At 48.0% G+C, this 27,968-nt stretch overlaps 10 protein-coding genes across 10 annotated transcripts; 4 read left to right on the top strand and 6 right to left on the bottom strand.

Annotated features, from left to right (window-relative positions):
* Positions 1-362: 362 nt before the first annotated feature.
* Positions 363-2,509, bottom strand: PGRI_063250 (uncharacterized protein; the record flags this gene model as incomplete). The annotated part of the gene is made up of 6 exons (XM_040794039.1): positions 363-563; positions 625-1,730; positions 1,781-1,931; positions 1,998-2,028; positions 2,093-2,102; positions 2,158-2,509. The coding sequence occupies 6 exons, from the start codon at positions 2,507-2,509 to the stop codon at positions 363-365; spliced, it is 1,851 nt and encodes a 616-aa protein (XP_040648004.1).
* A 275-nt stretch (positions 2,510-2,784) lies between these two features.
* On the top strand, positions 2,785-3,798 carry PGRI_063260 (aldo/keto reductase; the record flags this gene model as incomplete). The annotated part of the gene is made up of 3 exons (XM_040794040.1): positions 2,785-2,847; positions 2,904-3,184; positions 3,252-3,798. 3 exons carry the CDS (start codon positions 2,785-2,787, stop codon positions 3,796-3,798), a joined length of 891 nt encoding a protein of 296 aa, XP_040648005.1.
* A 558-nt stretch (positions 3,799-4,356) lies between these two features.
* PGRI_063270 (uncharacterized protein) lies at positions 4,357-6,597 on the top strand (the record flags this gene model as incomplete). The annotated part of the gene is made up of 1 exon (XM_040794041.1): positions 4,357-6,597. One exon carries the CDS (start codon positions 4,357-4,359, stop codon positions 6,595-6,597), a length of 2,241 nt encoding a protein of 746 aa, XP_040648006.1.
* Positions 6,598-7,018: 421 nt separating this feature from the next.
* Positions 7,019-9,328, bottom strand: PGRI_063280 (uncharacterized protein; the record flags this gene model as incomplete). Its single annotated transcript, XM_040794042.1, has 2 exons — positions 7,019-9,258; positions 9,316-9,328. The coding sequence occupies 2 exons, from the start codon at positions 9,326-9,328 to the stop codon at positions 7,019-7,021; spliced, it is 2,253 nt and encodes a 750-aa protein (XP_040648007.1).
* Positions 9,329-9,671: 343 nt separating this feature from the next.
* PGRI_063290 (Rab family GTPase) lies at positions 9,672-10,677 on the top strand (the record flags this gene model as incomplete). Its single annotated transcript, XM_040794043.1, has 3 exons — positions 9,672-9,740; positions 9,791-10,526; positions 10,646-10,677. 3 exons carry the CDS (start codon positions 9,672-9,674, stop codon positions 10,675-10,677), a joined length of 837 nt encoding a protein of 278 aa, XP_040648008.1.
* Positions 10,678-10,830: 153 nt separating this feature from the next.
* pmt2 (uncharacterized protein) lies at positions 10,831-13,280 on the bottom strand (the record flags this gene model as incomplete). The annotated part of the gene is made up of 5 exons (XM_040794044.1): positions 10,831-11,480; positions 11,564-12,323; positions 12,403-12,496; positions 12,545-13,086; positions 13,140-13,280. The coding sequence occupies 5 exons, from the start codon at positions 13,278-13,280 to the stop codon at positions 10,831-10,833; spliced, it is 2,187 nt and encodes a 728-aa protein (XP_040648009.1).
* A 566-nt stretch (positions 13,281-13,846) lies between these two features.
* PGRI_063310 (putative MFS monosaccharide transporter) lies at positions 13,847-18,505 on the bottom strand (the record flags this gene model as incomplete). Its single annotated transcript, XM_040794045.1, has 12 exons — positions 13,847-14,241; positions 14,301-14,742; positions 14,854-15,124; positions 15,181-15,270; positions 15,319-15,374; positions 15,461-15,749; positions 15,822-15,899; positions 15,955-16,350; positions 17,182-17,976; positions 18,037-18,185; positions 18,258-18,264; positions 18,318-18,505. 12 exons carry the CDS (start codon positions 18,503-18,505, stop codon positions 13,847-13,849), a joined length of 3,156 nt encoding a protein of 1,051 aa, XP_040648010.1.
* A 611-nt stretch (positions 18,506-19,116) lies between these two features.
* On the top strand, positions 19,117-22,504 carry spt16 (chromatin-remodeling protein SPT16; the record flags this gene model as incomplete). The annotated part of the gene is made up of 6 exons (XM_040794046.1): positions 19,117-19,296; positions 19,384-19,468; positions 19,527-19,648; positions 19,713-19,865; positions 19,924-21,954; positions 22,013-22,504. The coding sequence occupies 6 exons, from the start codon at positions 19,117-19,119 to the stop codon at positions 22,502-22,504; spliced, it is 3,063 nt and encodes a 1,020-aa protein (XP_040648011.1).
* Positions 22,505-22,924: 420 nt separating this feature from the next.
* Positions 22,925-25,706, bottom strand: PGRI_063330 (uncharacterized protein; the record flags this gene model as incomplete). Its single annotated transcript, XM_040794047.1, has 7 exons — positions 22,925-23,587; positions 23,644-23,830; positions 24,392-24,554; positions 24,602-25,328; positions 25,386-25,482; positions 25,532-25,568; positions 25,616-25,706. 7 exons carry the CDS (start codon positions 25,704-25,706, stop codon positions 22,925-22,927), a joined length of 1,965 nt encoding a protein of 654 aa, XP_040648012.1.
* A 787-nt stretch (positions 25,707-26,493) lies between these two features.
* Positions 26,494-27,576, bottom strand: PGRI_063340 (uncharacterized protein; the record flags this gene model as incomplete). The annotated part of the gene is made up of 1 exon (XM_040794048.1): positions 26,494-27,576. One exon carries the CDS (start codon positions 27,574-27,576, stop codon positions 26,494-26,496), a length of 1,083 nt encoding a protein of 360 aa, XP_040648013.1.
* Positions 27,577-27,968: the final 392 nt, after the last annotated feature.

Below are 27,968 nucleotides of genomic sequence, written 5' to 3' on the forward strand. Positions count from 1 at the left end.
TTCTGCAGTTTCCATGGGATTGGACGACATTTTTCATGCATGCACGAAACGAATTTCTCTTTTTTTCCTGAAAATGTATGATTAGAGATCAATGCCTGATAAGGTTGACATGATCTAACTTTTGATGCCTCCTACCTAGGTTGTTTGGTTATTTTTCGGGTTTTATAATAAGTATAAAATGTGAAGTAGGAAGAGACTGGCAAATACTCGTGTTTGCATATTTTAATTCTCTTGAGCCGATCTCTCGTGGATTGGGAGTCGATGCATTCTGCTACATAGCTTAACATCGATTCTGTTTCAAAGTCATACATCACATATTCGGCTTTCAGAGAGTGGAGATCCGCGTAGCGCTCGTAGCTTGATTACGAGCTGCAACTACACATCATAGCCCTCTTGTACTTGGGGACATCCCCACAGAAGCGCTCTTCCTCTTCCTTGTGAAGACCCCACTGATCGTTGAACGGGTTCAAAGACATCTGCATAATCCGCTCTAGAATATCTCGGTCTCCTTTGCGCTCCACGCGCTCAATGACCTCGTCGAGAATCCACCCCCGAGGCACAAACTATCAATGGGTTAGTCAATCCTCACCGGACTTGAGAAAGAATACTCCAACGGGTGCTTACATTCGGGTTGACGGATTTCATGGCCTTAATTCTTCCCTCATCGTTCTCGGGGCCCCAGTCCTCAAGCACGCGAAGCCGCCAACTATTCAGCCATTTCGCAATGCGATCTCTAGCTGTAGCCTCGGTGTATCCAATCCCACCGAACCCTTCAGAGTGGAAGAAGACCGAGGATGCCTCTCTTCGGCCTTCTTCGGTCTCCAGACTGGATAGTGGCAGCCCCGAAAGCCGGCGGAAGAAGTGATTGAAGTCTAGTTCGAGTGCTTCAAGTGTGTCTAGCATCTCTGAAAAGAGATTCTGGAAGTCTGACTCAGCCTGTGTTTTGAGTCCTAGCCTCTGACCCATCAAGCGCTTGTATTCGTTTAGGAATACTGCTTTGAACTCCTCGCCCACACGCTCAATGATTTTCTCCGCGCGTTTAATGAGCTCCGGTTCAAACTCCTCCGTCACCCCATCGTTGACGAAGCTTTCATCGTCAACCCGATTTCCGGCCCCAATCAACTCACCTAGCGACTCTCCGAGTCGGACCAAATTCCACCAGATAATGCTGGGCTGGTTGCGATAGGCGTATCGCAGCATGTGGTCATCATGGTTCGGCGTGTACTGGGGATCAAAGTTGTCCATAAATGCGAACGGGCCGTAGTCTAGCGATAAGCCATAAATAGATGTGTTGTCAGTGTTTAGCACGCCATTCATGAACCCGTAGGCCTGCCAGGCGGCCACTGTCTTCGCATTGCGGCGAGCTATTTCTCGATATAGTCTAGCAAATCGATTCTCCTGTACATCCTCGTGTTCTTGTACCTGGTCGGCCGTGATACCTCTCTGTGGATTGTCGATTTGCACGGAAGACTGCTGGTCATGCAGCGATACAATGGCAGGAAGGGATTCCCACCCATTGAAAACGTCTTCTGCGACATATGTCGCAAGTTTTCTGATCAGCTCACGATCTCCACGAGTGCGAAGAAGATCAAAAGTGCCAATTCTTAACCAAGATTCAGCAAACCGAGCAACTATTGCTCCTGGTTCAAGACGCTCTCGCAATACCTTGGCATTGGGAACCAAGGTGAGTGAGAGTGCCCGGGTGGTTGGTATACCAAGGGCAGAGAGTGCTGGCAATGTTTCAGTGGTCTGTCTTTAGGTTGCATGCAGGTTTTCTTACCTTCTGAGACCACGAATTCACGGATACTTGACCGGAGGACAGCCTTGCCATCTGCGAACCGCGAATAGGGTGTTCTGCCTGCTCCTTTCAGTTGCAGCTCATACCGCCTATTTGTCTGGGGGTTAGTGCATTCAAAGAGACTGATTGCACGCTAATAGGTCGCCCATTAGTATCTCTAGTGAGGAGGAATCGTTTACATGTTAACTTGTTAACTTACCCCGTCTCCAAGTTGTCCAGCCCATGAACCACTACAGGTTGTCAGTCGTGAACATTATATCTCGAGCTCCTTTACGAGCTCCTTTCATAGCTTACAATTGCCACCCTGTGTTGGGTTAGCCTCTTTGGATTTCTCAAGGATTGACAACGTGGATACTGACCTCCATAACACTGTGCCCATGGGTAGATTCCACCCTGTTCCTCTTTCCACCAAATCTCATTCCCAGCAACCAATGCCTTGAATTGTGACGTTTGCTCCTCGCCTAGTTTCAATCCCAAGTCATTCATTGCTTTTAAGCTTACTCCTAGTAGTTCTGGCTCATCGGTCTGCTCTGGGCGGACATATGTGAACAAAGCTCCTTTGACCATGCGAGGCCCCAAAGCTTCTCGCGGAGCCTTATGCGAGGATTCTGGCGTATCAAATGCCGGATCAGGTGGCAATTTAGATGTGAAAACATTTGATTTTGGTAATTCAGCCAGGGAGATCCCGACAGTCGAAAGGTGTGATGCCATCTGGTTTAAGCGATTCCGAACCGGTAGCCGAAAGCTCCGTGAAAACATATAATTCCTTGAACGCAAGGGCACACGGAAATTCATAGAGAGAGTAATTGTTGAAGGATATCCCAAGTGAAGAAGTATGGCGAGGGTCAAGAATGACATAATTGACATTATTAATCAACCCTTTCGTACCTAGGTAAGGTACTAAGGTACCTCTAAGGTACGGCCTAGGTATCCACTTAACAGCTTCTCTCCATAGCTATATTATCATTTTATAGAAGGACATTGAAATGGCAAACATCATTTCATCTATCCCTACGTTGGACCTCAATGATGGTACCTCAGTCCCTATAGTGAGTAAAACAGCCAGTATCCCCATATAATATGGGGTATTCTCTGACAAATACAGCTTGGATATGGCACTGGCACCGCCTGGTTTAAGAGTTCTACGGACAGCGGTATCAATCAGGAATTGATAGACTCAATCAAGACGGCAACGAAGCTAGGATACTACCACCTTGATGGAGCTGAAATCTACCAGACCGAAGAGGAAGTGGGACAGGCAATCAAAGAGAGCGGGGTAGCTCGAGAGAAACTCATCGTTACAACCAAGGTCATCACCAATATCACCGATATTTCTCAGGCCATTGATACCAGCCTCAAGAAACTCCAGCTTGACTATGTGGACCTGTAAGCGAACTCCAATTTGGTGTGAGTAATGGCTCGCCCCAGGAAGCACTGTTAATAATTGGAGCAGGTACTTGATCCATGCTCCGTACTTTGCCAAGTCCGAGGAAGAACTTCAATCTGCTTGGGCTGCTATGGAGCGAGTGAAGGCATCTGGAAAAGCCCGGTCCATTGGCGTGTCCAATTTTCTACAAAGTGACTTGGAGACTATTCTCCAAACTGCCAAAGTGGTGCCATCTGTGAATCAGATTGAGTTTCATCCTTACCTTCAACATGGCAATCTTATTCTTTACCAAGAGAGTAAAGGTATCAAAACTGTTAGTTATGGGGGCCTCACCCCTGTCACCCGGGCTCAGGGTGGGCCATTAGACCCTCTACTCTCTTCCTTGGCCACCAAATATGCTGTTAGTCAGTCTGAGATCTTGTTACGCTGGATCATGGACCGTGGCTATGTGGCCATCACCACAAGTGGCAAAGAATCTCGCCTGAACAGCTATTTACGGGCATTTACATTCAAACTGACACCTCACGAAGTTGATGAATTGTCATACATAGGGGAGAAGCATCATTACCGTGCATTCTGGCGTGAAAAATTTGCAGAGAATGATCGTTCCTGAATATCAGGAGGTTCAAACCCTGTACATGTCAACTGGTGGTATAAGAAGTGAAGACCTTTTATATAGATTCATGTGCCTCTCTGAAGGGCTGTATGTAATGAAATTGTATGGTAACGATAAGGCCGATAAGCAACACTCTCCACGGGTAACCTCACGTAACCTTCTCCAATTCATCTTCTTTCATTCTATCCGGGGATATTTCCCATCGCTCCTTCATGGGAATCCCTCTCATTGTGACACATCCCGCTTTTTCTTTGTTACCTCACTCGTGTTTATCTCTACCTCCCAATTGAGCGGCTTCGAAATCCCAGGGTTATGGGAACACCCCCACGCGCGACAGTGATAGGATGCCCTGATTATTCGGCACCTGAACAAGGCCGGATCTTGTACCTCCACTATCCTTCACTTGGCTCAATGCGTTGACTATCACCAGGCAACTTGCCATACCGACTAGAGAAATAGGACTCAGGATAGACTTTGACTTGAATTGTGCTCGGAAGCGCGTATGATACTAGCATCTCTTGTGGAAGCACAAATCGCGAAACCCTGCACACTGCGATGTCGGTGAACGAAAAACGCCTTTCCCAGCCCACCATAACTCCCCGAGCTGCGAGTTCCCCCTCGTCAGATCGTGAAGTGCTTGACCAACGACTGCAGCGCCTCTCCGACGACATTCTCCCCCCCGTTCCATATTTACTCACATTTCCGACCAAAACTCCCTTTAACCTGGGGAACCGGTCCGCCAACAATTGGGCTGTAGGGCATGACAGACCCTTCAGCTTGGAGGAGCAGCAACTTCAGTATATGACCTTCTTGACACACCACGACACAGATTCATTGCTTCTAGCCGTCGGCGACTGGTCGGACGAAACGGGGCGCATGATGGCCGATCGATCAACAGCCCCAAGCGCCAGAGAAAGTTCAAGAGAAACCGTGGCCAAAAAGAAGATTAGTCTCAAGGATTACAAGTCTCAGAAGACCAGTAACATTGTCGCATCCCCCGTTGGCCTTGGCTTCGAATCGGGTAGCCGAGGCGCATCAAGCTCCTCCAAGTCCGAGGAAAGACGACAGACAACATCTTTTGAACACCTCAAGAATGACAATAAGACTAAAATGCCTCGAATGCCGCCGAAGTCACACGCGCGTCACTCTCCCGAAAGAGCGGGTCAGAAACGGCCATCTGGGTCCGAACTTGAATTCCCTAACCCCTCAGCGACTAAGAAGTCCGAAGCACATCCCACAAAGAAACTCAGACTATCTCCCGAGAAAGAGACGCGCCGAGAGTCCAGCCCTGCCAAATCGCACTCCCCCAGGCTGCCCGCACTTCTTTCGCCCACACTCCCACCCACATCGGGAGGCCCGAGACTTCCACGCCTGCTGTCCCCTACCCTCCCCCCAGATATTGAAAAGGAGTTAGCCCGCCTTGAGGACCGTTCGCCCCCTCGGAATAGTCGGGCAGGGAAGGGATTGCCTATCAAGGAGTCCAATACCCATGAACATTTAAAAGACCACGCCCATGCAGACCCACAGAAGACGCAACTTCTTACCAAACTGCGGTACGGAAGAGCGAACCGAAAGCGTGTCGAAGCTTTGCTTAAATTTTCCGGTAAAAGGAAAGCACATATGTCAGATTCACCGGTCAGCCAGGATACCGATCGTGATGATATCTCACATCCCAGGAAGAAAGGGGGAGAGACTGATTTGTCTCGTGGGCACGCTTTCGGGGATCAGAAAGGCAGGAAGCATGAGACTGACGAAACACTTGGCCCCCAAAATGGTCGCTCAAAGGATCCAAAACCCTTTGATGAAAAGCCTCGAACACCAATCTCTCAGCCATATTTGACCTCTCATTCAATCGGTGACAAAACCAAAGCAGCTTCCATCACGCCGGTGAAAGACTTAAAACCTCCTACCTATCATCGAAATAATCTCGGAGAGACTGATGGCAAGACTCCTTCTTACCCCACCAACAAACGTCATTATATTGATCCCGGGTCAATCATAAAAGCTTCTCCCACACAGGCAGATGGTCGCACGCGCAATGAGCGGCAGATATGGTGGGATGAATGGCAAAAGTTTGCAAGCATCGGTCGTGAATTAAAACATGCCGCAGAGCGGCATACCTCTAAAACCGGGACCTCGGTCACTGATGAAAAGCTAGCCGTTGTGACTGCAATCGAAGCGTTGTTGTCCTTTATCATGGCATTTGTAGCGAACGACCAGGCCAAGGCTTCATCACGCCAAGTCGGGGATTCCTCAACATGGCTGTCTATTGTGCCATACTGGCGTGTGGTCAAGAAGAACAGTGTACCATATCCGGCATTGAACAGTCTCTGCTTGCTCCTTGGCGCTGTGTCATTCACTGCCATTCACAGTCTTGATCTTGAACGCCTTGCCATAACCCCAATTCCCGGAGAGCACACCCCGGTCCCTACGCCTGGGAGTGATGGAAATGCAGCTCTATCGGACGAGAACAGGAAAAGTAGGAAGGAATTCTCAGAACTGAAGGCTCGTCTTCCTGAGTTCTATAAGGATTCCCAGAGGCTATGGCTAGAGGGCACCCGCGGTCTATCCGAAGATGTCCTTGGCCATGAGTTCCCTACGATCTGGGCTCAGCGATCTCGAAATTACTCGGAGCGAGGCCGGTCCTCTCTAAAGGCTGGCAACTACGCTGGAAGTTATTTCTTACCACTTGGTGGCACTACTCCTCCCATCGAAGTGGTTCGGTTTGGCTGGTCCCTGCTGAAAGAATGGTGCTCGAAAGAACGAGTGGAGTGGAATGGACGTCTTGGTCTCTAATTCATGTCTCATATTTGTCCCCCATCTGTTTTCTTTTTTTTTCTTTTTTTTTTCGCTCGTTCGGGATATGTTTCATATGGCGTCTCGGAGGCCTTTCTTCTTCCTTCACACAGGTCATTGCCTTTCCCTTTATTTTCTCATGATACCACGAGCCCTGGATTTTCATGTAGCTATTTGCAATTCGAATATACCATGGGGATGCAAAATAATACATTATTTTCTCACATAGTTTAGTATCGTGTCCAAGATGGATGTATTTGTTTGTCAGATCTTGAAAAAGAAATCTACCTAGAAGTGAAAATTTTCGCTAGAGCATATAGAAATATTATAACCGCTCAACCGTACAAATGGCGCGAAAGTCATAAAAAAAGAGCACATACATTAGGGACCTATAAGATGAAGAAAAGAGGGAAAAATCAACCTAGACCTCTTGATATTCATGTCCGAAGCGAGGCTGCGAATCACCAAAGAGCCAACCAGCCTCACGGCAGTACCGAGCTTCTCTACCGTAAATGCCGACTTCGCTTGCCCAGCAAATTACCGCTGCATCTACAATATCTGCGATCACACCTTCCATTGTGCCCAGTGTGGTCCAGCCAATTGTTCCAGCAATAAGCCCAACAACATAGGCATAAAGACTGCCACGAATGGTGCCACCGGACGCAGACGTTGTCAGGCTCCGAGCAGTGGTCACCCAACCACCGAACCCTAGGGCCAAGGACATCATGAAACGGGCAGCGTAGAGGATCAATTTAGATAGCCGGTATGAGAGTAGAGACCCCGAACTCCGGGGGGACCGAGAATAGGAACGGGGGTGTAAAGACGTTGAGGCTGCCGATGGAGCAAGAATAGTCATTTGGCTCAAACCTCGGGAGGAAGCGGCAAGAGGCTGCGAATGAATCGCTGCGTAGGTGAGAGAAAGAGGATTGGTCAAGTAAGTAATTGGGGTGGGGACGAGTGAATAGGCGAACAGACTGAGCAACGAGGAGATGCGACCTGGTAGCAAGATCAGAGGAAGTCGAACCAGCAACCCTAGTATTCTAGACAAAGAGATAGTTCCAAAGAGCGTTGTGCTTGCATGAATGATGGCTGCCTGAACAATTTGCCTCGAGGTAGGTGCGGGTGTGGCCAAACGATGGAAATACCACTGGCTCACTGTTGCAGCGGTGACAGCACGCTGGATGCCTGCGATGACACCGATCGACCACAGATAAATAACAACGAAATAGATACCGAGCCACCAGCTACCCACATCAATAAGGAATGATTTTGAGCTAACAAGATGGCCACCCAAGAAGACGCGAGTGAACATCAGCATCCAGATCCACGTCCAGGAAACAACGCAGACCAAGGTACCTAGTCCAAGAGCAAGCAGCTCGGGATTGGCGACCAAGATTCGGCAGGCAAATTCAAGAATGCCTATCGCCTTCCCTATAGACTGGCGGCCGCGCACAACATTGTAGATCCACATGGTAGCTATGAGAAACGGGACAGCAGAGCCCCATCTCATCGCCTTGTCCTGGATACTCATTCCATGCCATGGTCCCTTGAAACTTGAGATAAAAGGATATAGAGAGAAAGAGTATAAGATAATGGGAACGGCGACTAGGATCACATGGACCAAGAGTCGCACATAAGACCGTAGCAAGGCCAACCAGAGAAGCGACACAAGAACCGATACAATGGTATATATCCCGAGAAGGAAAAATGATCCATGAACAGTCATGTATATTGTATCGCCCCATCTTGATTTGTCTCCAGATGGGGTAGATGTGTGAAGATAGACGAGAAATGCTGACGCAAACAATCCCGCGAGAGATATCAAAAATAACTGGCCCCAGAAAACATCATGCACTGTGTTTTCCGAGGCTATCGGTGATACAGATGTTGGGAATGAGCTTGCCGAGCTGGGCGGCCGTGGAGCATCTTGTGATAAAAGATCAGCCCGTTCTACAGTAGGTCCATGCTGGCTGGGACCAGAGGACTCCTTCAGTACTTCTCGTTCTCGGAATCGCTGAACAGGTGGATCGTGGAAACCGGGACTGGATAACACCTGACCATTGTCAACATCGGCCCGTAAAGAATCCTCCAGACCGACATCAACTAGATGGACTCGAATTTTGCTGCTGCTTGGGCTGGATCGAGATGTCGGTTCATGCTCTGGGCCTTCCGCCACAGACTCGATAGGAAAAGGACGAGCACCCAGAGCAACCTCTTCCCCCCGCCATGAGCTCTTGATGCCTTTCCCATTGCCAGGATGATCATCGTATGGTGAGCTTTCCTCGTGACCTAAACGTTCAGAGTCTTCAAGCTCCGAAGATTCCTTCAAGTTGCTATCACCAAAATGGCGCCTTGATCGTTGGAGTGCATAAAAATCAGCGATTTCGCGCTCACGTTCTGTTTCGTCATCTTCCTCTCGGAATTCATCAGTGGCACTGAAGAAAAGGGGAGCTTGTTGAGCTGCGCTGCGTTGGGCAAAAGGAAAATGAGATGTTTGGGATGCACCCGGTCGATAAGTATCGTTAGGTCGTAAGAATGATCGCGATGAGGGGTGACGAGGGTTGCCTTGATGTTGACTAGGGCGGCTACGACCCGTCCTTTGAACCTCATCTGGCCGAGAGGCTAATCGCGACTGTGACTGAGCAAGGAATCGTGAGGCATCTAAGGAAAAATATTAGCCATATAGCCTTCTGATATTCAAGACCGTCCAGTTCCTACATTCAGAGAACATGGCCTGTTGTCACAACAAAGTGCGGTGTGTGAACAGGGCCAGTGATGAATCACTAATGAAATCAAATACGATCGGATATTAGAGAGTAAATGGAGGGAAGAGAGAAAAGACTGTTAATTTGTTTGAGATATGCCAGATCTAAGAGATATAGAGAGATAGAGAGGTGTTTTCTGGGAATAAAGTGAAGAGCTATATGGTCACGCAGCTGATGAAAGCGTCATACGGGCACGTCAGGCTTGATAGATGACTCAGCTGATAACAGGTGAGGTCTCCAAACATACCATAGGTAAACTGACCTCTCTTTCTTTCCCATCTCTAATTCTGGATTTTTCTACTACTCTCCATGTCACAGCCATGGGATTATATTGCTAAGCTTGTCTGCATTGGTGACTCTGGCACTGGCAAGTCCAGCGTAAGTGCTATCAGTCTTTTGACTTCGGGCCTCCGCTAACCAAACAATAGCTCACCATCCGACTTTGTGAAGGCCGATTTTCCCCATCTCATGATGTGACCATCGGAGTCGAGTTTGGATCGCGAATCGTGCCAGTTGGTCCTCCAGCTTCGCTGGAGCTAGAACTTGATGAGCCTGCTCCCGGGTCATCGGGTGATACATTGCCAGAAGCGACTACCATCTCCGGCCTTCCTGCCCCTCCACGAAAGCCACAAGATTCTCCCAATCAGAAACGCATGAAACTTTCCCTGTGGGATACTGCTGGACAAGAGACATACAAGTCTATCACCCGCTCTTACTTCCGGGGCGCCTCTGGCGCTCTCCTAGTCTTTGATATATCCAGGCACTCGACCTTTGTATCCTGCACCCAGTGGCTGCAGGATTTACGGCATATTGCAGAAGATGGCATCGTTGTCATTTTGGTCGGTAATAAGACTGATCTGACGGGTTCTAGTTCTGGATCAAATCAAAGGCAGGTCACCCAGGAGGAGGCCGAAGAGTGGTGTCGCATGAACAACGTGGTTCGCTATGTTGAAACGAGTGCCAAATCTGGAGATGGTGTCGAACGAGCATTCCTGGAAGTTGCCGAGAGAATCTATCGTAACATTGAAACTGGCAAATACGACCTCAATGATCGGCGGAGCGGCGTAAAAGGGTTCGGGGCCTCAGGGGGAGCGAACACCGGAGTGCCTAGAACTGTCACATTGGGAATGGATGATGCTATGCGCAAAGGTGGCAATGGCTGGAGTAGGGGGTGTTGCTAAATCTACAGTCCGGTTGCTAAATCGGCAAAGCTCGTAATAACAAATAGCCAGCAACAACACATGGTCCCGACTTATCTTCATATTCAACTAAATTGTTACCAGACACCAAATGTGACTATGACCGTCGAAAGTAACATCGCAAATTTTCTTTACAAATACAGAAAGCAAAGTGAAATTATCCGTGTTGATACAAGTACCCATGTCGGCATATAAGGTCCCAGTTTTGAGGTAGTCAACACGAGTTAACAAGCAGAGATGACGAGAACATGTCATCAAGCGATTCATGATTAGTTCACATTCGCCATTTTCCATCCGGGGAGCCAACGTAGGTGAGCCCATTGCTGGTTAGAACCCTCCATTCCAAACACGATAGCTCGGAAATGAATGAACAATCCGACAATAATCACGTAGAGGAAGACATATACCGCCGCAGACAATTTGGGATTCATCCTCCGTGTCACCCAATCAACGCAGAAGCCGAAGTTTAGGATGGCATAGTAGAGAGCCGGATAATAATGGTGGACATAAGTGACGCGGGCCATAATGATAAAGGGAAGGTAATGCAAGACCCATCCGATGACGGGGTACAAGCCAGAGTAGTGGATGTGACTAATTTCCTCATTGCTGAGATCAGTGTACCCTCTCTGCCAGCGCAAAAGGTACCAAAGGAACAGAAGACCAAATCCACCAAGAGTGGCAGTGCTTCCCCAATAGACTAGGGGATTTCCTAGGAGATAGTATTTGACAACGTTATCATCCCAAGAACACATGCGCAGGCCGACATTGAGAATCGGCCATTGCCAAAACTTGGAAGCCAAGTCATCTTGCTTGTCAGGATCAGGAACCAGAGCATTGTTGGAGGTCATCATGGCCACATTCAGGTGGATGAAGTCCTTCAAGAAGGGCGATTTATAGGAGCCAGGATCACCAGGAGGCACTGTACATAGGTCAGCAAGTCTGATCGACCTCATAAATCCCGAGTTTTTTTTTTTGGGGGGGGGAGGGGGGGGACCAACTTACAGCGATCATTGGTATGAGATTCAACATTCCAGTGGGTGTACACATCACCGGGTTTGTTTTCTTTGGTACACGTTGTTTCAATCTGCTTGAAGCCCCATTGAGGTAGGTTTACATTTCCTGCCCGCAGGTAGCAGCCTAGGACTGGATGGCGGAGGCGGAATGCTGTTGTGAGTGTCCGGATCCTAGATCGGTCCCGGGATGCAACATCATCGACCACCTCTACTTTCCAGTGGTCTTTTTCGTCTCCAATGGTAATATTTCCATAGGCCGACACCTCGTGGTGTGATTTAGTGATTGGGGCTGGAATAGCGTGGGAGTGCAGGTTGCGACCGGTCTGTCCATGAATAAGTCGAATGACATCGCCATCACCAACAAACCGCAGATCAGCCGTGGCATCATAGTCTGGCTCCTGTCGATTAGGGTAGATGAACCAGTCGTTGTTCGCATCTTTGTGGTGGTAGCAGGTGACCTGCTGCTGCATGGATCCCTCCGGGAAGGTTTGAACGTGGGAATGAAGAAGCCCTCCTCCGTAGCCCATATTTTTGAGGGTGATACGCGACCCAATTGCAAGCTCAAGAGGGCTATCTCTACCGACTTCGGTACCGTGTAGGTTCGCTTGGAAAAGAGAGCTCATCTGGGCATCACCTGGACCACTGTTCGCCAGCACCAAGAAGTGCAGATAAAAAGAAAACATGTAGACCAAGATTGGAATAACAATCAATCCCACAACACGAGCAATCAAGTGCTTTGCGAGCACAGCCTATCCGAGTGCATCCATATTAGCCAGCTAATCGGTGATTGACTTGAGCAGGCGACAGGGGCTGAAAGCAGGTACTCACCCGTGGCATCTTCAGGTCGCCAAATTTATTCCACAGATCATCAATGGTGTAAAGACCGACAAGAGCAGTGCAGAAGAAACCGACCCATTTGACACTGCAGACACATCCAATGCTCAGACCAGTCAAGCAGAGCCAGGCATACCATTCCAGCGAAAAGCTAGCATGCTGCAATCGATGGAATCTTGCCCAGCACATTGTAGTAGTGAATGTGAAGCAGAGCAGCATTGAGTCAAGAAGTATAAACCGAGAAATTGTGGCGTAGGAGTTCTCACATAGCACCATTAGACTGATCAACCATACTGTAGGCCGACGAAAGTTCAACTCTCGCGCAGTGTAGTAGGCAAGGGGAATGCAGACTATACCAAAGGCAGCATTGAAGGCTCGCATAAAGGTATAGTTCACATCTTCTGGATACTTCTCGCCGGATTTGAATTCAAAGGACCCATTATAGCCAGCAAGATAGCCGGACAGGCCAACTAGCATTTTCCCCAAAGGCGGGTGGACATCGAAGTAGAACTCGCGTTTGAGATAGTGAGAACCGAATTTTCCGAAGTGGGCCTCATCCCAGGTCACAATGTTGGAGCGGCCAATCTGGTACAAGCGAGTGAAGAGGGCGAGGGCAGTCAAGATTATAGGAGCAATGATCGGCTCCCAGTTAGCTAGCACATGGAGGAACGAGGGTGACTGATCAGGGTAAGTTAGGAGAGCGTATATAATGTCAAAGAAGGTTATCTCACCTGTGGTCTAGCTTTCTTCACATCTTCATCATTCACCCGGTTTGAGTCCAAATGAACATTGCTAGTATCAGGGATATTTCTTCGACGGAGGTCGGATTCATGTTTGGCGCCCGTGCTCACGGCAGTGTCTAGGCCCACCATATTGCTAGTATATTTTGTTTTTCGAAAGAAGTCGAAAATGGGAGTAGGAATTCAAGAGGAATACCGAGGTAGACCGATAATAGAAGAGCGAATAGCTTAAGAGAACATAGCCATAGGCAAATGAGAGAAACAAATCTAGATAGATAAGTAAACTCAATTAAAAAAAGAAAAAAAAAAGAGAAGAATAGAAAGGTGAAGGGAGTGGGCTGAGAGAAGTAAAGGAGAAAGTGAGATCCGTGGCCTCAAGGAGAGGATAAACAAGTCCACTTTTAGCGGGCCGTTTTCAGAACGTGGCCCTTGTAATTCCGACTTTACCTTGTGCTATAAATATCTTTGAATACTTATACTTATTACTGATATTTATATAAATATATATACTGTAACAAGAAAACTCTCAGCCAATACATCTATACTAAAAGCCCCCATAGCCAAAAAAAGAATATCACAGGATTTGGATATGTACTGTGAACGTCAAATCAGAAGACCATAAGTAGGGAAAGGAGATATATGCTATCGAATTCTTTGGTTTTTCTTTATTCAGTCCCAGACGATTATCCGTAACCCTTTCATTGCTCCTCTCCTTCTCCTTGCTCCAAACGTCTATATTGACTGCTGGTAGCATCGTGGCCCGCTCCTCGGTTTCGATTGACCATGCTTGAGATCCAGCCACCAATTCCTTCACCGCGAACACTGCCCTGATGAGAACCTGAGAGTCCGCGTTTGCTAGTTCCTTCATGACCTGAAACTGGCGGATCAATATCAAGGCCAGGGATAGAACTCTCTGCCCCAAATTGACCATACTGCCGGCGTAGGTCAAGCGATGGGACGGGTGAGCCAGCACCCATTAACGACCCGCGTTCTCCCTGGGTGGCGGGCGTCGGCATGGCGGTGGTAGCATCGCCAAAAAGAACGTTCATATCTTCCAGGCGAACCCCACTCGTTTCGGGGTACAAAAAGTAAACTGCGGTGATAATTAGTATAGTGGTTCCCTAGCGGATGATCATGGACGAGTGATCCTACCAAGCACAAAACTGCATGCACAAAAGAATGCATGAACTAGGTATAGTCGCCACTTGATAACTTCCTGAAGAACAGGGGTCACTTCACCCACCAGCCAATTGAATGCCCAATTTGAAGCGGTGCTCAAGCTTGCACCTTTGGCACGAATACTCAAAGGCAAGATCTCCGGTGGGTATAACCATGGAATAGGACCCCAAGATGCCCCGAAAGCTGCGTTATAGAGCATAACGAAGATTACCGTCAGGGTTGGGGTGGCGGGGATTTCAATGTAAATAAAGTAGGAAATAAGAGAAAGGGAAATGAGCATGGCAACAGCACCCGAAAGTAGGATCGGTCGCCGACCCCAGCCATCCACGAGATACCATGGTGGTATTGTAGATAGCAAGTATGAAATGCCATTGATTCCAGTCATAAGGATGGCATCTCGTCCAACCCAGCCGGCCTGTGTTGAAAATTGGTCAGCATAATCTTGAATCTCTCTGGGTCTCGTTTGAATGCGGCATGGCGCCGCGGAAGGATGACTCTGGATTCATAGCAGCGTGTGGATTCGTACCGATTCAAACACAAGAGGCGCATAGTATGAGATTACGTTAATCCCATTGAGTTGAGCTAGGGCCTGGGCCGACATGGCAATCAAAACACGTTTGCGATACCGGCGGAACATGTCGGAGTAGGATCGCTCGCCCTCCTGTCGCTGGACGAGGACGTTCATCTTGATCTCACGATATTCTTGGCGGGCCTTGTCATTGAGGAGATCTCCTTCGCCATAAAGATTCGCGATCACCACCATACCCTCCTCGTCATGGTCATTATCAAGAAGCCACCTGAGTAGAGGCACGGGAATTAGCAGGGTAGACGGTGGAAAGACATTTCTACTCACCTAGGTGATTCACATATCAGCAAACTGCCTACCCCGAGCAAGGCACCCATGATACACTGGAAAAGGAGAGGGAGGCGCCAGGAGTAGTCACTATCGATAAAGCTACAGAAATAGTCTACCCACACACTAGTCGCATACCCAGCAATATTGCCGGTGAATTCGATGCATGCGAGCTTTCCACGGTTATGGGGAGGCTTTAAGATTCGTCAGCATGCCTGACGAGAGTATGTGGAGGCAAACAAGAATCCACGAAGATTGATAGAGAAAGGGTGTTACAAACCGAGATTTCAGACTGGTAAACTGGCACAATGGTAGATAGGGCACCAACGCCTAGACCAGCAATGACACGACCGACTATCATCATAGGAATACCTGTGGCAAATGCTTGAAAAGCACCACCGATGAAGAACACAATGGAGCCATAGAGTATAGTCCTTCGACGACCGATCATATCACCGACACGCCCCACAAGGAGCGAGGATATGAATGCTCCAATTTCGAGAACTGCAACCACAGTACCGATCGTAGCCCGAGAAGGCTGGTTGAAGTAATCTTTGAAGTACCAGCCACTGCATCTGTTAGCCACATTCTGCTCCTAAGCTCCATGGCGAGTCTATATGCTCGAGGGATTAGACACGAACGTTATGATGCCAGACATTACACCCTGGTCATAGCCAAAAAGGAAGACACCTAGCGATACAAACACACTTGTGAAGTAACTACATGGAAACCCGAGTTAGTAGTAATACGGTAGTGACCTTTTGAGACACTCACAGTAATGGTTTTCCGACCAGACCGTGCATCTGGGCGCTCGGTTCACTTCTGGGTGTCATTATGGCGGCCAGAACACGTTCAGCTCTCGAAATATGCCGCGGGGAAGGGGATGGTATTCTGATCTTTTCAATATCGACACCGGAAAGCTCGTTGCTCGGGTTTGAAGAATAGTGCACGTGCTTGGGCTGCTTCCTTCGGTCTTTTCGACGCAAGAGCCGTCGATCTGAGGAATCGCGAAGGTGAGTCTGCAGCGGATCTTCAGTCTCGGCGAACTGCTCGGCGAGGTCACCGGTGTCTGACCAGATTGAGGAGTCAGACCCGACCGAGCGAGCAGACGAGTGGGAAGATCGTCGACTACCCTTCTCGTTGGACTCCAATAATGCCGAATGGGTCGACCTTGAATCAGATACGGATTGGAGGGGTATGTTAGAAGCGCGTATGGAAGAAGTCGGAGAAATGATGGCGGTATTGAGCGGGCTGAACCTCGCCCGAAAAGAATGCGGAGTTGGAATGATATCGATAAGAGGTTCTCCGCAAGGAGTCACACCTCATAACCTTGAAAGTGTATTAGTCCGCGCTAGGGCGCCACTCAGGCGATGTGGTCGCAGGCGACTAGCTACGTAAGAGTCACACGCGCAGGATGACCGGTCAAAAGGTCAGGCGGAGATTTGGGATGCGTTTGGGCAAAAAAAAAGGGGGTTTACACAGACAAAGGAAGTCAAATATAGGAATTCAGATGAGTTTGATCTGTTTTCCAAACTAGATAAAATAACTTGTAGAAGTAAAGAGGTTGATATATGTAGGTAATAGGGGAGACAATATGGTAATGCCAAGTATATTTGATTTGTACGCATATGGATTAATATAATCCTAATGCGGGAAAGATCGACAACTAGATTACTATTTATGTTATTTGTATATAAACATGAAAGTTGACTTCTACTCAAAGAACATGGGCTCTATAAAATTTCTTACTTTATCTTGTCAGATATTCTTGTATATAGTTAGGTATGTACTGAATTGAAAGTTGGGTATCACTTATGTGTGCTCTATGAAACAATATTCTATGTACGTAACGCCACTCTCAACATGAACAATAATAAAAAGAGTGGAAAGGGGACAAAAAGAAATCAAGAGGGAGAAGAAACTCCGTTGTAGAACCATTAGGTGAGAAGGATATCATATCCATCACTTTGAATATGGACAGCGTCTGCGGGATTTGCGTACCGTCGGCGCACCAATTCAAAAATAATCAGGCCCGCACTGGTACTAGGTACTTGACGAAGAGAGCTCCCGATAAATCCACGGAACAACCAGGAGCGCCAACCTCCAGCCCGCACAGCCTTCCGTTTGCACCTCTTAAAGGTCTCTTGATAGGCGTGGTAGTATAATCGAATCATCTTCTGTCGCGAGGGTATCAAACTGGCCTGGTGATCCAAATATTCCAATCGGCCCAGGTGGAGATCTTGAATCCTACTAAGAGGATGCTGAATAGTTTGCTGAGTGATGGATGCCACAACACCAGCCATCATCAAGAAACATGGCTCCAATGCATAGTGGGGCTTGATGAGTGGGACCCCGCGATCACTAGACTCGGACGATGAAAGCTTGTCCACATGATCGACTTGCAGGGAGCCATAATACCAAGTGACGAAGGAATAGTAGGACTGGGACTTGATGTATTCAAATGAGGAGAAGAACACCGCATAACCGAGTGAATCCCGCATAAATGACAGGCTCCAGCCTGCAAAGATCCCCCGGAGACCAATCTGTTTGAGCTTATGGTGGCCATAATGCCACATACTCCGGTACTGGCCCTCCAGCATGTCGCTGGTTTGAAACCGAACCTGTAGCGCGTCCAGAGGCGCAGCTACAATCGACTGAATTGTGCCGGCTGTGAATCCAGCTGCAAATGTTGCAGAAGGAGGAGCGGGGGGCCAGACTCGCTTGACCCCTTGGGACACAGGTTCATGTAGGGCTCCTAAAACCTGGAGATAGGATGTGTAGAGAACAGCACCAACCCTGGTATATAAAATTAGCGGTTTTGTATCATTCAGAACCATATCCTTGGGGACATCTCACCCTGCATTTGCCAGCAAGGGTGGGAGCACTTGATTCGGGATAAACCGCCATCCGTATGTCCGAACGGCGTGGAGCAATAATCCCGGGGTTGTTGTGTGCAGAGACCACTTGCCTTCGGCAACACGGGGGTTCACAGCTCTTGCAAATGCCTGTTTCAAATGATAAGTAACTAAGGCTGGTGATGGTTTGGTTGTGTTTCTTCAGATGATGGGAGGGTGTACCATATAACTAAGTGAGATATTGTCAATATAAAGATCATTAGGTCCATAGATACTACATACTCGACACGCATACGAAAGAAAGCTTTGATTGGTGCCCTGAAATAGAAGGCCACCATCTGTGCACTGAGAGCACGAACGCCTGCGGCAGATGCTCCGGTAGCTGCATCATTGCGAGAAATCCTTCGTGAACTTCCTGGAAGTTCGCCGAGATGGGGCTCGAGAAGTATGGGAGCTATCGGAGACTTCATTGTTTACAGACAGCTAAAATGCCACAGTGCACATCGCTGAAAATGGTACTTGTGGGGTCTCAAAGAGAGGTTGGCTCAATGTCAATAGCGAATCTCGAAGCGCAGGCGATATAGGTGGGAAAAGAGGGCAGCATCACAGGATGTGGTTGTTATCCAATCAAACGACCAAGCGAGGGCTCAAATACGCCATGTTGACTTGGAAATAGAAAATAGAAAGAAAGTCAATAGAAAGAGATACTAACAAAATATGTTCGGATTCAATAAGAGAAGACAGATGAAAAACAGCGCTAGTACTAAAGTGGTAATACTTTGATACAGTAAACTAGAGAGACCTAAAGTGCAAGAACGCGCTTTTCGCGTTCACTTTCCCCTAAGCCGTCCCTTTCTATCTTTGTCTTTTCTTCCACGGCCCCAGCTCTATCGGTGCCTTGTCTCTCATCATCGCAGCTGTCGCATTGATGCTGCCTTCATTTCCCATCTACCTTCTTCTTCATCCTCAACAAATTTAATACTCGAACATACCTGCAATAGCTCCTGCGCTCCTACCAAGCTTTCTTGCCACCAATCTAGTCTCTGACTGCGGCATATCTTGCTCGCATTAGCCCATCGCCATGGCTGAAGAGATCACCATTGACAAGAACAACTTTTTCAACCGCCTGTCTACCTTTTACGCGTCATGGAAGGCCGACAAGCGATCGGGCAACGCCCTCTTTGGCAATGCAGGGTCCATGGTCATCCTGATGGGCAAAACTGATGAGGAGAACTCGTTCCAGAAGAACAACGCGATGCACGTATGTGAAACATCTTCAAAGCCCTATCCCTCCCCTATAGAGGCCCATGAGCTCCGTGACGTCGTTACTAATCGATCTTGTTCTTAGTTCTGGCTTCTCGGATATGAATTTCCAGCGACACTTTTTGTTCTGACGACTGAAGCAATTTACGTGGTCACTACGGCAAAGAAAGGTGAGTGTCCATGCATGAACTTTTGTGCGCTACATAGCTGATCATAATCCAATTAAAGCGAAACACCTCGAGCCACTGAAAGAAGGAAAGATTCCCGTCGAGATTCTGGTCACTACGAAAGATCCAGAATCAAAGACTAAAGCATTTGAAAAATGCTTGGAGGTTATCAAGGGCGCAGGGGTGAGATGAAATGCCATTTGAATCACTGGTTTGATTTGCCTTCTACTAACTACTGTAACCATAGAACAAAGTCGGTACATTGCCCAAGAACACAGCTTCAGGACCCTTCGCAGATGAATGGAAACGCGCATTTGCGGAAATATCGAAAGAAGTGGAGGAAGTCGATATAGCACCTGCACTCTCAGCGGCTTTTGCAATCAAGGATTCTGATGAATTGGTTGGTTTACCTATAATACCTTGTCTACCAAGTGGTTTTTGCTGATACCGTCTCGTAGGTCTCAATCCGCAATGCTTCCAGAGCTTGCAGTGGCCTTATGTCAGAATACTTCGTCGATGAGATGTCACGTTTGCTTGACGAGGAAAAGAAAATGACGCACAAGGCCCTTGCTGCAAAGGTTGATGCAAAGATTGACGATGGGAAGTTTTTCAACAAGCTGGCGCGGTTGCCCTCAGAATTTGATTCTCAGCAAATCGACTGGGCCTACGGGCCTGTAATTCAAAGTGGAGGCGCCTACGATCTCAAGCTCACAGCGACCCCCGACAGTAAAAACCTCGAACCCGGCATCATTCTGTCCAGCTTTGGAATCAGATACAAAACTTACAGTTCGCTCATTGGCCGTACTTATTTGGTTGACCCAACCAAATCACAAGAAGCAAACTATGCCCTACTTCTGAGCCTCCATGAAGCAACCATGAAAGAGGTTCGGGATGGTGTGGTCGCTAAGGACGTTTACAACAAGGCACTGAGCCTCGTCCGGTCCAAGAAGCCTGAGCTGGAGGGACATTTCGTCAAGAACGTTGGCGCAGGGATTGGAATTGAGCTCCGGGATGCCAATATGGTCCTCAATGCCAAGAATAACCGGGTCCTGAAAAACGGCATGACGCTGTCTATCACGATTGGTTTGACTGATGTGAAGGATCCGGACTCGAAGAGTGCCAAGAATGGTGGCTATTCCATGGTCATCACCGATACAGTTCGTGTCGGGGAAAGTGGGCCTCACATTTTCACTAAAGATGCCGGTATTGACATGGACTCGATCTCATTCTATTTCGGGGATGAGGAAGAGCCCGAGAAGCCGGTGAAGCAAAAAAAGGAGGTGAAGTCTAGTGCGGCTGCTGGCAGGAATGTCACAAGAACCAAACTTCGTGCCGAAAGACCAACTCAGGTCAATGAGGGAGCTGAAGCCCGTCGTCGAGAGCATCAGAAAGAGCTGGCTGCGAAGAAGACAAAGGAAGGCTTGGAGCGATTCACCGGTACTACTGGAGACGACAATGGTGTGGCACAGAAGAAATTCAAGCGCTTTGAGTCTTACAAACGAGACAACCAGCTCCCTGCTAAGGTCAAAGATCTTACAGTTTACGTTGACCTAAAGACTTCAACCGTGATTGTGCCTATCATGGGCCGTCCAGTTCCCTTCCACATCAACACCATAAAGAACGCCAGCAAAAGCGACGAAGGAGAATACGCCTACCTGCGAATCAACTTCTTGTCTCCAGGCCAGGGTGTGGGCCGAAAGGATGACCAGCCCTTTGAGGATTTGTCAGCTCATTTCGTTCGCAACCTGACTCTCCGGTCCAAGGATAACGACCGGCTTGCACGTGTAGCCCAGGATATCACCGAACTTCGCAAGACGGCCTTGCGACGAGAGCAGGAGAAGAAGGAATTGGAAGACGTTGTTGAGCAAGACAAACTGGTTGAGATAAGAAACCGACGTCCAGTGAAACTCCCCGATGTCTACCTTCGGCCTCCTTTGGATGGAAAGCGTGTTCCGGGAGAAGTCGAGATTCACCAGAATGGTCTTCGGTACCTATCGCCCTTCCGCAATGAGCATGTTGACGTGCTCTTCAGCAACGTAAAGCATCTGTTCTTCCAACCATGTGCCCATGAATTGATTGTTCTCATCCATGTGCATCTCAAGACGCCCATCATGATTGGAAAGCGAAAGACAAAGGACATTCAGTTCTACCGCGAGGCTACGGAAATGCAATTTGATGAAACTGGAAACCGCCGGCGCAAACACCGCTACGGAGACGAGGAAGAATTTGAGGCTGAACAGGAGGAAAGACGGCGGAGGGCTGCGTTGGACCGCGAGTTCAAGGCCTTTGCCGAAAAGATTGCGGACGCCGGCAAGGACGAGGGTGTCGATGTTGATATCCCATTCAGGGAAATTGGCTTTACCGGCGTTCCAAACCGGTCCAATGTCTTAATTCAACCGACCACAGATGCCCTAGTTCAGCTCACTGAACCTCCTTTCACGACCGTGACATTGAATGAAATCGAGATTGCCCACTTGGAGAGAGTTCAGGTAATGTTCTCCGCTTGCTACTAATTTTTCAGTCTAGTTTACTAATTCATGGGTGCAGTTTGGACTCAAAAACTTCGACATGGTCTTCGTTTTCAAGGATTTCCGCCGCACTCCTGTTCATATCAACACAATTCCTGTCGAGGCGCTTGAGGGCGTTAAGGACTGGCTTGATTCTGTCGATATTGCGTTCACCGAAGGTCCGCTCAACCTAAATTGGACCACGATCATGAAAACAGTCGTCAGCGATCCATATGGCTTCTTTGCCGATGGCGGGTGGTCTTTCTTATCCGCTGAGTCGGATTCTGAGAATGGCTCGGAAGAAGAAGAGGAGTCGGCTTTCGAATTGTCCGATTCCGAGCTTGCAGCTGGAGACGAGAGCTCCGAGGAAGACAGCGAATTCGATGATGACGCGAGTGCCGACGCCAGCGAGGACTTCAGCGGCGACGAGGAGAGTGGTGAGGACTGGGATGAGCTTGAGGAAAAGGCGAAACGTAAAGACAAGGAGACTGACCATGACGACAACGATCGCGGGATCAAACGCAAGCGATGATCGAACATTTTGTTCCCGCTGGGACATGAAATTACATTTTTTCCTTGCGTCCTCTCTTCCAGTGTGTTTCCAATCTATGGGCCAAGTTAAGTTGAGATATGCCTTGCACTCATTGATTGGCCTTTCAAATGCTTATACAGTTTAACTCGGGTGCACGGTGTGTTGGGAATCAGAATAAGACACATTTACAGTGTTAATCGAGGGGTAACTAGTCTCTTATGGTCTCTTAACTGTACTCTATCCAAATATTCACGCATGATATTCGTTCAAGGGGCCTTTAGGCGTGGCATCGCTCCAAATCGTAGAAAGCGACTAGGCTAGTTCTAACCCAGTCCCTCTGCGTGTACTATAAATATGATATGGCTGCGAACGTAGTCCATACAGAGCTTGTATTGAACTGGTTGCCAATCGCTTTTCGTCCTATTTCCCTTCGCGCATGGATATCCACATGCTCCGCATGCGCTCTCCTTGTCCAGGCGTGAAACTCTCGTAACATACATCAGAGGAATAATCCATGAAGTCATGAACCGCATCCTGTCCAGGGGAGTCCGGACACGAATCCTTTCGGGCAGGACACCCATCTGTCGGGGTGGACTGCTGTGGCGTGTCATTTATGTAGTCACCAGGATTATCTGCCGAGCAAGATTCTCCTTGGAATGTGTGTAAAAGGCCATTCCAGTGTCCAATCTCGTGGATGGCAGTTCCACCGCGATTGTAGAGATCCAAGGAACCACCAGGCATTGTTTTGGCCAAAACATTGCAGCCATCCTTGACATAGTGAGAAGCTGGGCTACTAGCATTGACAGTCGGATCAGGCAAAGTGCAGAATCCAAGAACGCTCGATGCCAGGTCATTGTTGGTGACTGCACCTCTGTGTCCGAGAGCGCGTCCTGCTTGCCCAGGAGAGGTCTGCAGATTGGTTTGGAAATAAACGTTCAATGTTCGATAGCTTCCTTTCCGAAGGGCCGTTTTCATTGCCACATCATCCGCATTACTCGCCCACTTATCATTGGTATGGCGAGTCACGCCTTGTAATCGATAAGAGATGCCAGAATCTGCATAAGATTGTTGTAGAATAGAAAGCTGTGGGTTAAATGAATGAGTACTGAGATGTCAATCGAAAAAAAGGAGCAACTAACTTGAGAATTGATCATATCATCGGTGACCTGGGTAGACTCGGACTTGCTACTAATAATATGGAACCAGGTCTCGATCTCGATCGGGGCCTGTCTAGCCTGCGAGCTAGCATATTTGGCTTCATCTGACTTGAGTCGACCTAGTTCATGCAAGAAACCTGCACTAGGGTCTTCAGTGGCACAGGCGCCTCTTTTTTGAAGGGTTAAGGGGCTACATCGAGCCTGCAGACAAAGGGTGACAAAAATCATGAGTTGGAAAAATGAGTGGCAGACCATGATGTTAAGAGGTCCTAGTTTTAATTGCCCCTTCACACCAGTTCCAAACGAGCAAAAACACAGTGGACGGAGAGTCAAGAAAAGAACTGTCAACCTCGAGATTGGCCAGTATAAGGGGGTCTCATAGTATCATATAACCTGTATATAAAGAATGTTGCGTCATGCGGGAATGCATGTCTGCAGCAAGGGGTATGAGCATGTTAAAAGGGATCGGAGAAAATAAAAGGCTTGGTATGTGAAAGATTCAAGGATGAGGTCATTGAACAAATTATTTACAGGGCATATTGAAAGAGAAAACGCCAAAAAAGAGAGAAGCGAAGACATCTTAAGGGGCATTATCCCGTCCCGTGGCGATGGCAGTGCTTGGTTGATTTGAATCCCAAGTAAGATAGGTGTGGTCACCAAGTTTTCTGATAGGAAGGTTAACCATTTGGGGTTTTTTGGGGGGGGGTTCTTTATATTAAGGATATCATACCTCGGACGCACCAAGTGCGCAACAGTAAACAGAGCCCCAAGAACGACACAGATTCCACCAACAACCACATAGGCAATTCCCATGAAGGGATTCTTCCCTCCAAGAACTGTTCGAGTAGATATCAAGATCGACTTGGTTCCATCGTATTTGGTGACATTGAAACCTGAAACAGTTAGTAAATGCAGACAAGATGTAGCAGTGATCACATACGATCAACAATGTCAATGCTATACGTTGCAGCAGGCATGCCATGTGTATCATTACGGCGAGAAAGCTTGCTGAACGATGGCAAACCAGCCGTTCTCATCCAAACCATGAAAGCTTCGTTTTCATGTAAGTTGGGATCCTCTTTATAGGCGCCGTTCTCATCTTTCGCCCAGAGCCAGTTTGGCGGTGGCAGGACGTCACCCATATTGTACTTCGTCTGTTTAATGAGTTCTTTGTCACTGTCCCAAGCAATACCTTTATCGGTCATTTCGTAAAATTGCTTTTCGGATGAATTCGGATCTCGGATTTGGGGCTTCCCAATGGTGTCGTTGAAGAATGAGTTTGCAATCAGTCCACATGGATAGTATACCTTCTGAGCTGTACTGTTGACCGCTAATGGGTCACACGCACCACCCTTGACTGTACCGTATGGAACAGCATCCCCTTTCAGTTGATTCAAATCAAGCGACTGAACATATCTGCGGTGGTTTTGATAGAAGTTGGTGAGGCGATAGTACATGAAAACCGGTGCTGGAAGCTCGTTTGGAACTTCAAAAAAGAGAGTGCAAGTAATGGCGTCCGAGTCAGACTCATTGACGGACCTTCTCCAGGTGGGTGGGGATATTGATTTGGAAGATTTGAAGGTCGCCGAATAATGGGGAACAGGGAGCTGGCCGCTAGTCGGTGCTTGTGCGGCGCAGTTGGAGTAATCGATGGAAATTTCTTGGACCTAGGGCACATAGTTCATCAGAGCTGTTCAAGGACAAAGGTATAGAATAAGGCATACTAGAGAACTTGCCCAGAGGAGAACACCACCAATTGGCGCAAAAATAACGCCCACGATGAAAAACAAAGGTAGAACGCTTTTAGGGGTTAAGATTGGTCTAGAAGGTTAGCACAGTCCAGGGGTAGGTACAGGAATATCAAGCTCACTGCCATGCTTTTAATCTTTGTTGGCGGAAAGCAGTATCTGGTAACAAGTTAGTTGTGACCAAGGGTTGAGATCGCAGGACGTACTAGCTGGTCGGCGGGACTTTGGCTTCTTGTCGCTCTCCCTTGCACGCTCCTGTTCCTCAATAGACTCAGCACGAGTCATCTCCTGAGACATGGCTGATGATTTCGAAATAGGAAATTGGATGATCAGGATTGGAGTGAAGGAGAAGAACAAGGGATACGTCAAAAAAAGGTGGCGCCGGGCTGCCGGATGATTACGATTGCGCCCCACCGCTTTAATTTTGTTTTTAAATTAGAAACAATACACTTTGAATACACTTAAATACTATATTTGAATATGTATAACATATATCAAATATATGTGTTTATATATTTTTTATTTCAATACTCAATTACAGGAAATCCATATTTGGTCAGGGTATTCAGGGTATCAAGCCTTATCCTATGTGCTATTCTGAAAAAAAAAAAAAAAAAAAGGAACGAGCAGTAAAATTCAATCGCAATAAAAAACACCTGTGGCTAACCAAGCCTGCCATTCTAGACCAAAGCGAAACTGAGGTGAAGTACCCAAACGCCATAGCCAGCAAGCCAAAGAAAAGAATCAAATGCCCATGAGGTCTGTATGCAAAAAAAAAAAAAAGAAAGAAAGAAACAAGAAAAGGGGGAATCTCAAAAAGAAAAAGAATGTGTCATGAGTCATCAAAGCGAAATAGCGATTGAACAAGAAACCGAAAGGCCAAGAGGGGTAAGATGAGTTCAAGAGCACTCAAATACGGGATTAATAGTCGGGGGGCTGTATTGCACAGTGATAGACACTGGAGTAGATGGGGGTCAGTTATTGGAAACGGCGCCTTTGATGGCTCGGCCTATGATGAGAGGCGAGACAGACTGTAATGGCGGCATCGCTATCCAGTACCATCAAGCACGTAGCCTCTGCAATATCATGCTAGGTATTGATGGAAATATTCAGCTTTAAACCAACCCACACGTTCGTAAGCGGTCCAAAGTTTGCTGGCTTTATTGACATCAATCTTGCAAGCCTGCTGGGCATCTGTCTTGCGGAACTCTTTCCCAACACCAAGAGCGCGAACACGAGCTTCAAAAATTCGACGCTTGCTACATAGGTAGGTCGCACATGAAAGTCTTAGAGTGGAGGCTAGGTTGAGCTCGGCGGGACTGAGAATATCTCTGTCCGGGTCATTGCTCAAATCCAACATCTGCCCCTTCCAATCAGCCTTCAGTGCTTTGGCATTACTGCCCAGGGTTTCTGTCGGGGGCGAGTAGTCCTTGAGTGAGTGATAATCGGTATCATCACGATTCGTACCCAAGGTACGCGGTTTGGTAAGCGGAGTTTGGGGGGGTTCAAAGTTGTCAGACACCTGCTGCTTGGGGGTGGATTTAGGGGTGCGTTTGACACGGGTTCGCTGCACGCGCGGCTGAGTTCCCAATCTTTTCACGGGAGCAGGAGCAATCTTCTTCAACTTGGGTTCGTAATCTCCTGGGCGATAGCGATTCATCATGACCATTTGACGCTCCAGCGTTTCTCGTTCCTCTCGGGCCCAAGCAGCCGGATTGCGATTGTACTGGGTCGAGACAATAGGAACACAGGAGAGCGCCAGGAGATATTCATCTCGTGTGGGTTTGTTCAACTTATTGCGAAACATTGCCATATGAGAATTCATGTGCTCTTCCACGAGTGCCTCTGCAGATGGAGGGTGAACGGGGCCGAACAGCGGCTCATCGGTAGCAACGTCAGTAACGGAATCCTGAGGGGGGAAAAGGACGGGGTCCCTGGGGGATCCCAGATCCCTTTCAATTTGGTCCGAGGCGTGGGAATCGCTCTTCTTGTTCCCTGTGTAGGGAGTCACAGGTGGCGATGGGAGGTCCATCTCTGACTGCGTCCGTTTTCGGTCAGCTGAGATGGGTGGAAGCCGTATGTCGCGAGCTGAAGAATCTCGAGGCTTTGTAAATGGTGAAAGCGAGACAGGAAAACTCTCGAGAGGCTTGATCTCTGGGGGCGACATGAGGCTAGAAACGGATGGGAGACGATGCATAGTGCTCGGCTGTTTGGCTGGCTGCCAGCCAGTAGATGAAGTCATTCCAAATTAAATACCGTTGAGCCGGTAATTGGCAATAAGAGGTTAAAGTAGTCAATGTCAATGGGTGTCCAAATCTATGGTTTCCGGACAGAGAAGGGGAGATGAATACACCAGGCAGAGTGGGAAAGATGGATGGCGAAAGCTGAGCAAGTGTTTATGGAACTCAATGGAAGTTGAATCAGGCAAAACAGGTGATTTGTCAGGTCCTCTTTGTCTTGAGTGGCGATAAGCCAATACCTAAGTCTCGGCGTTAAGGCTCCAATGGCCGAATGAGTCAATTTGATTGAGAGGGTAATGGTCCATGGAAATGAAATGGA

This window comes from Penicillium griseofulvum (assembly GCF_001561935.1).
Source record: "Penicillium griseofulvum strain PG3 chromosome Unknown contig_97, whole genome shotgun sequence".
NCBI lineage: Eukaryota > Fungi > Ascomycota > Eurotiomycetes > Eurotiales > Aspergillaceae > Penicillium > Penicillium griseofulvum.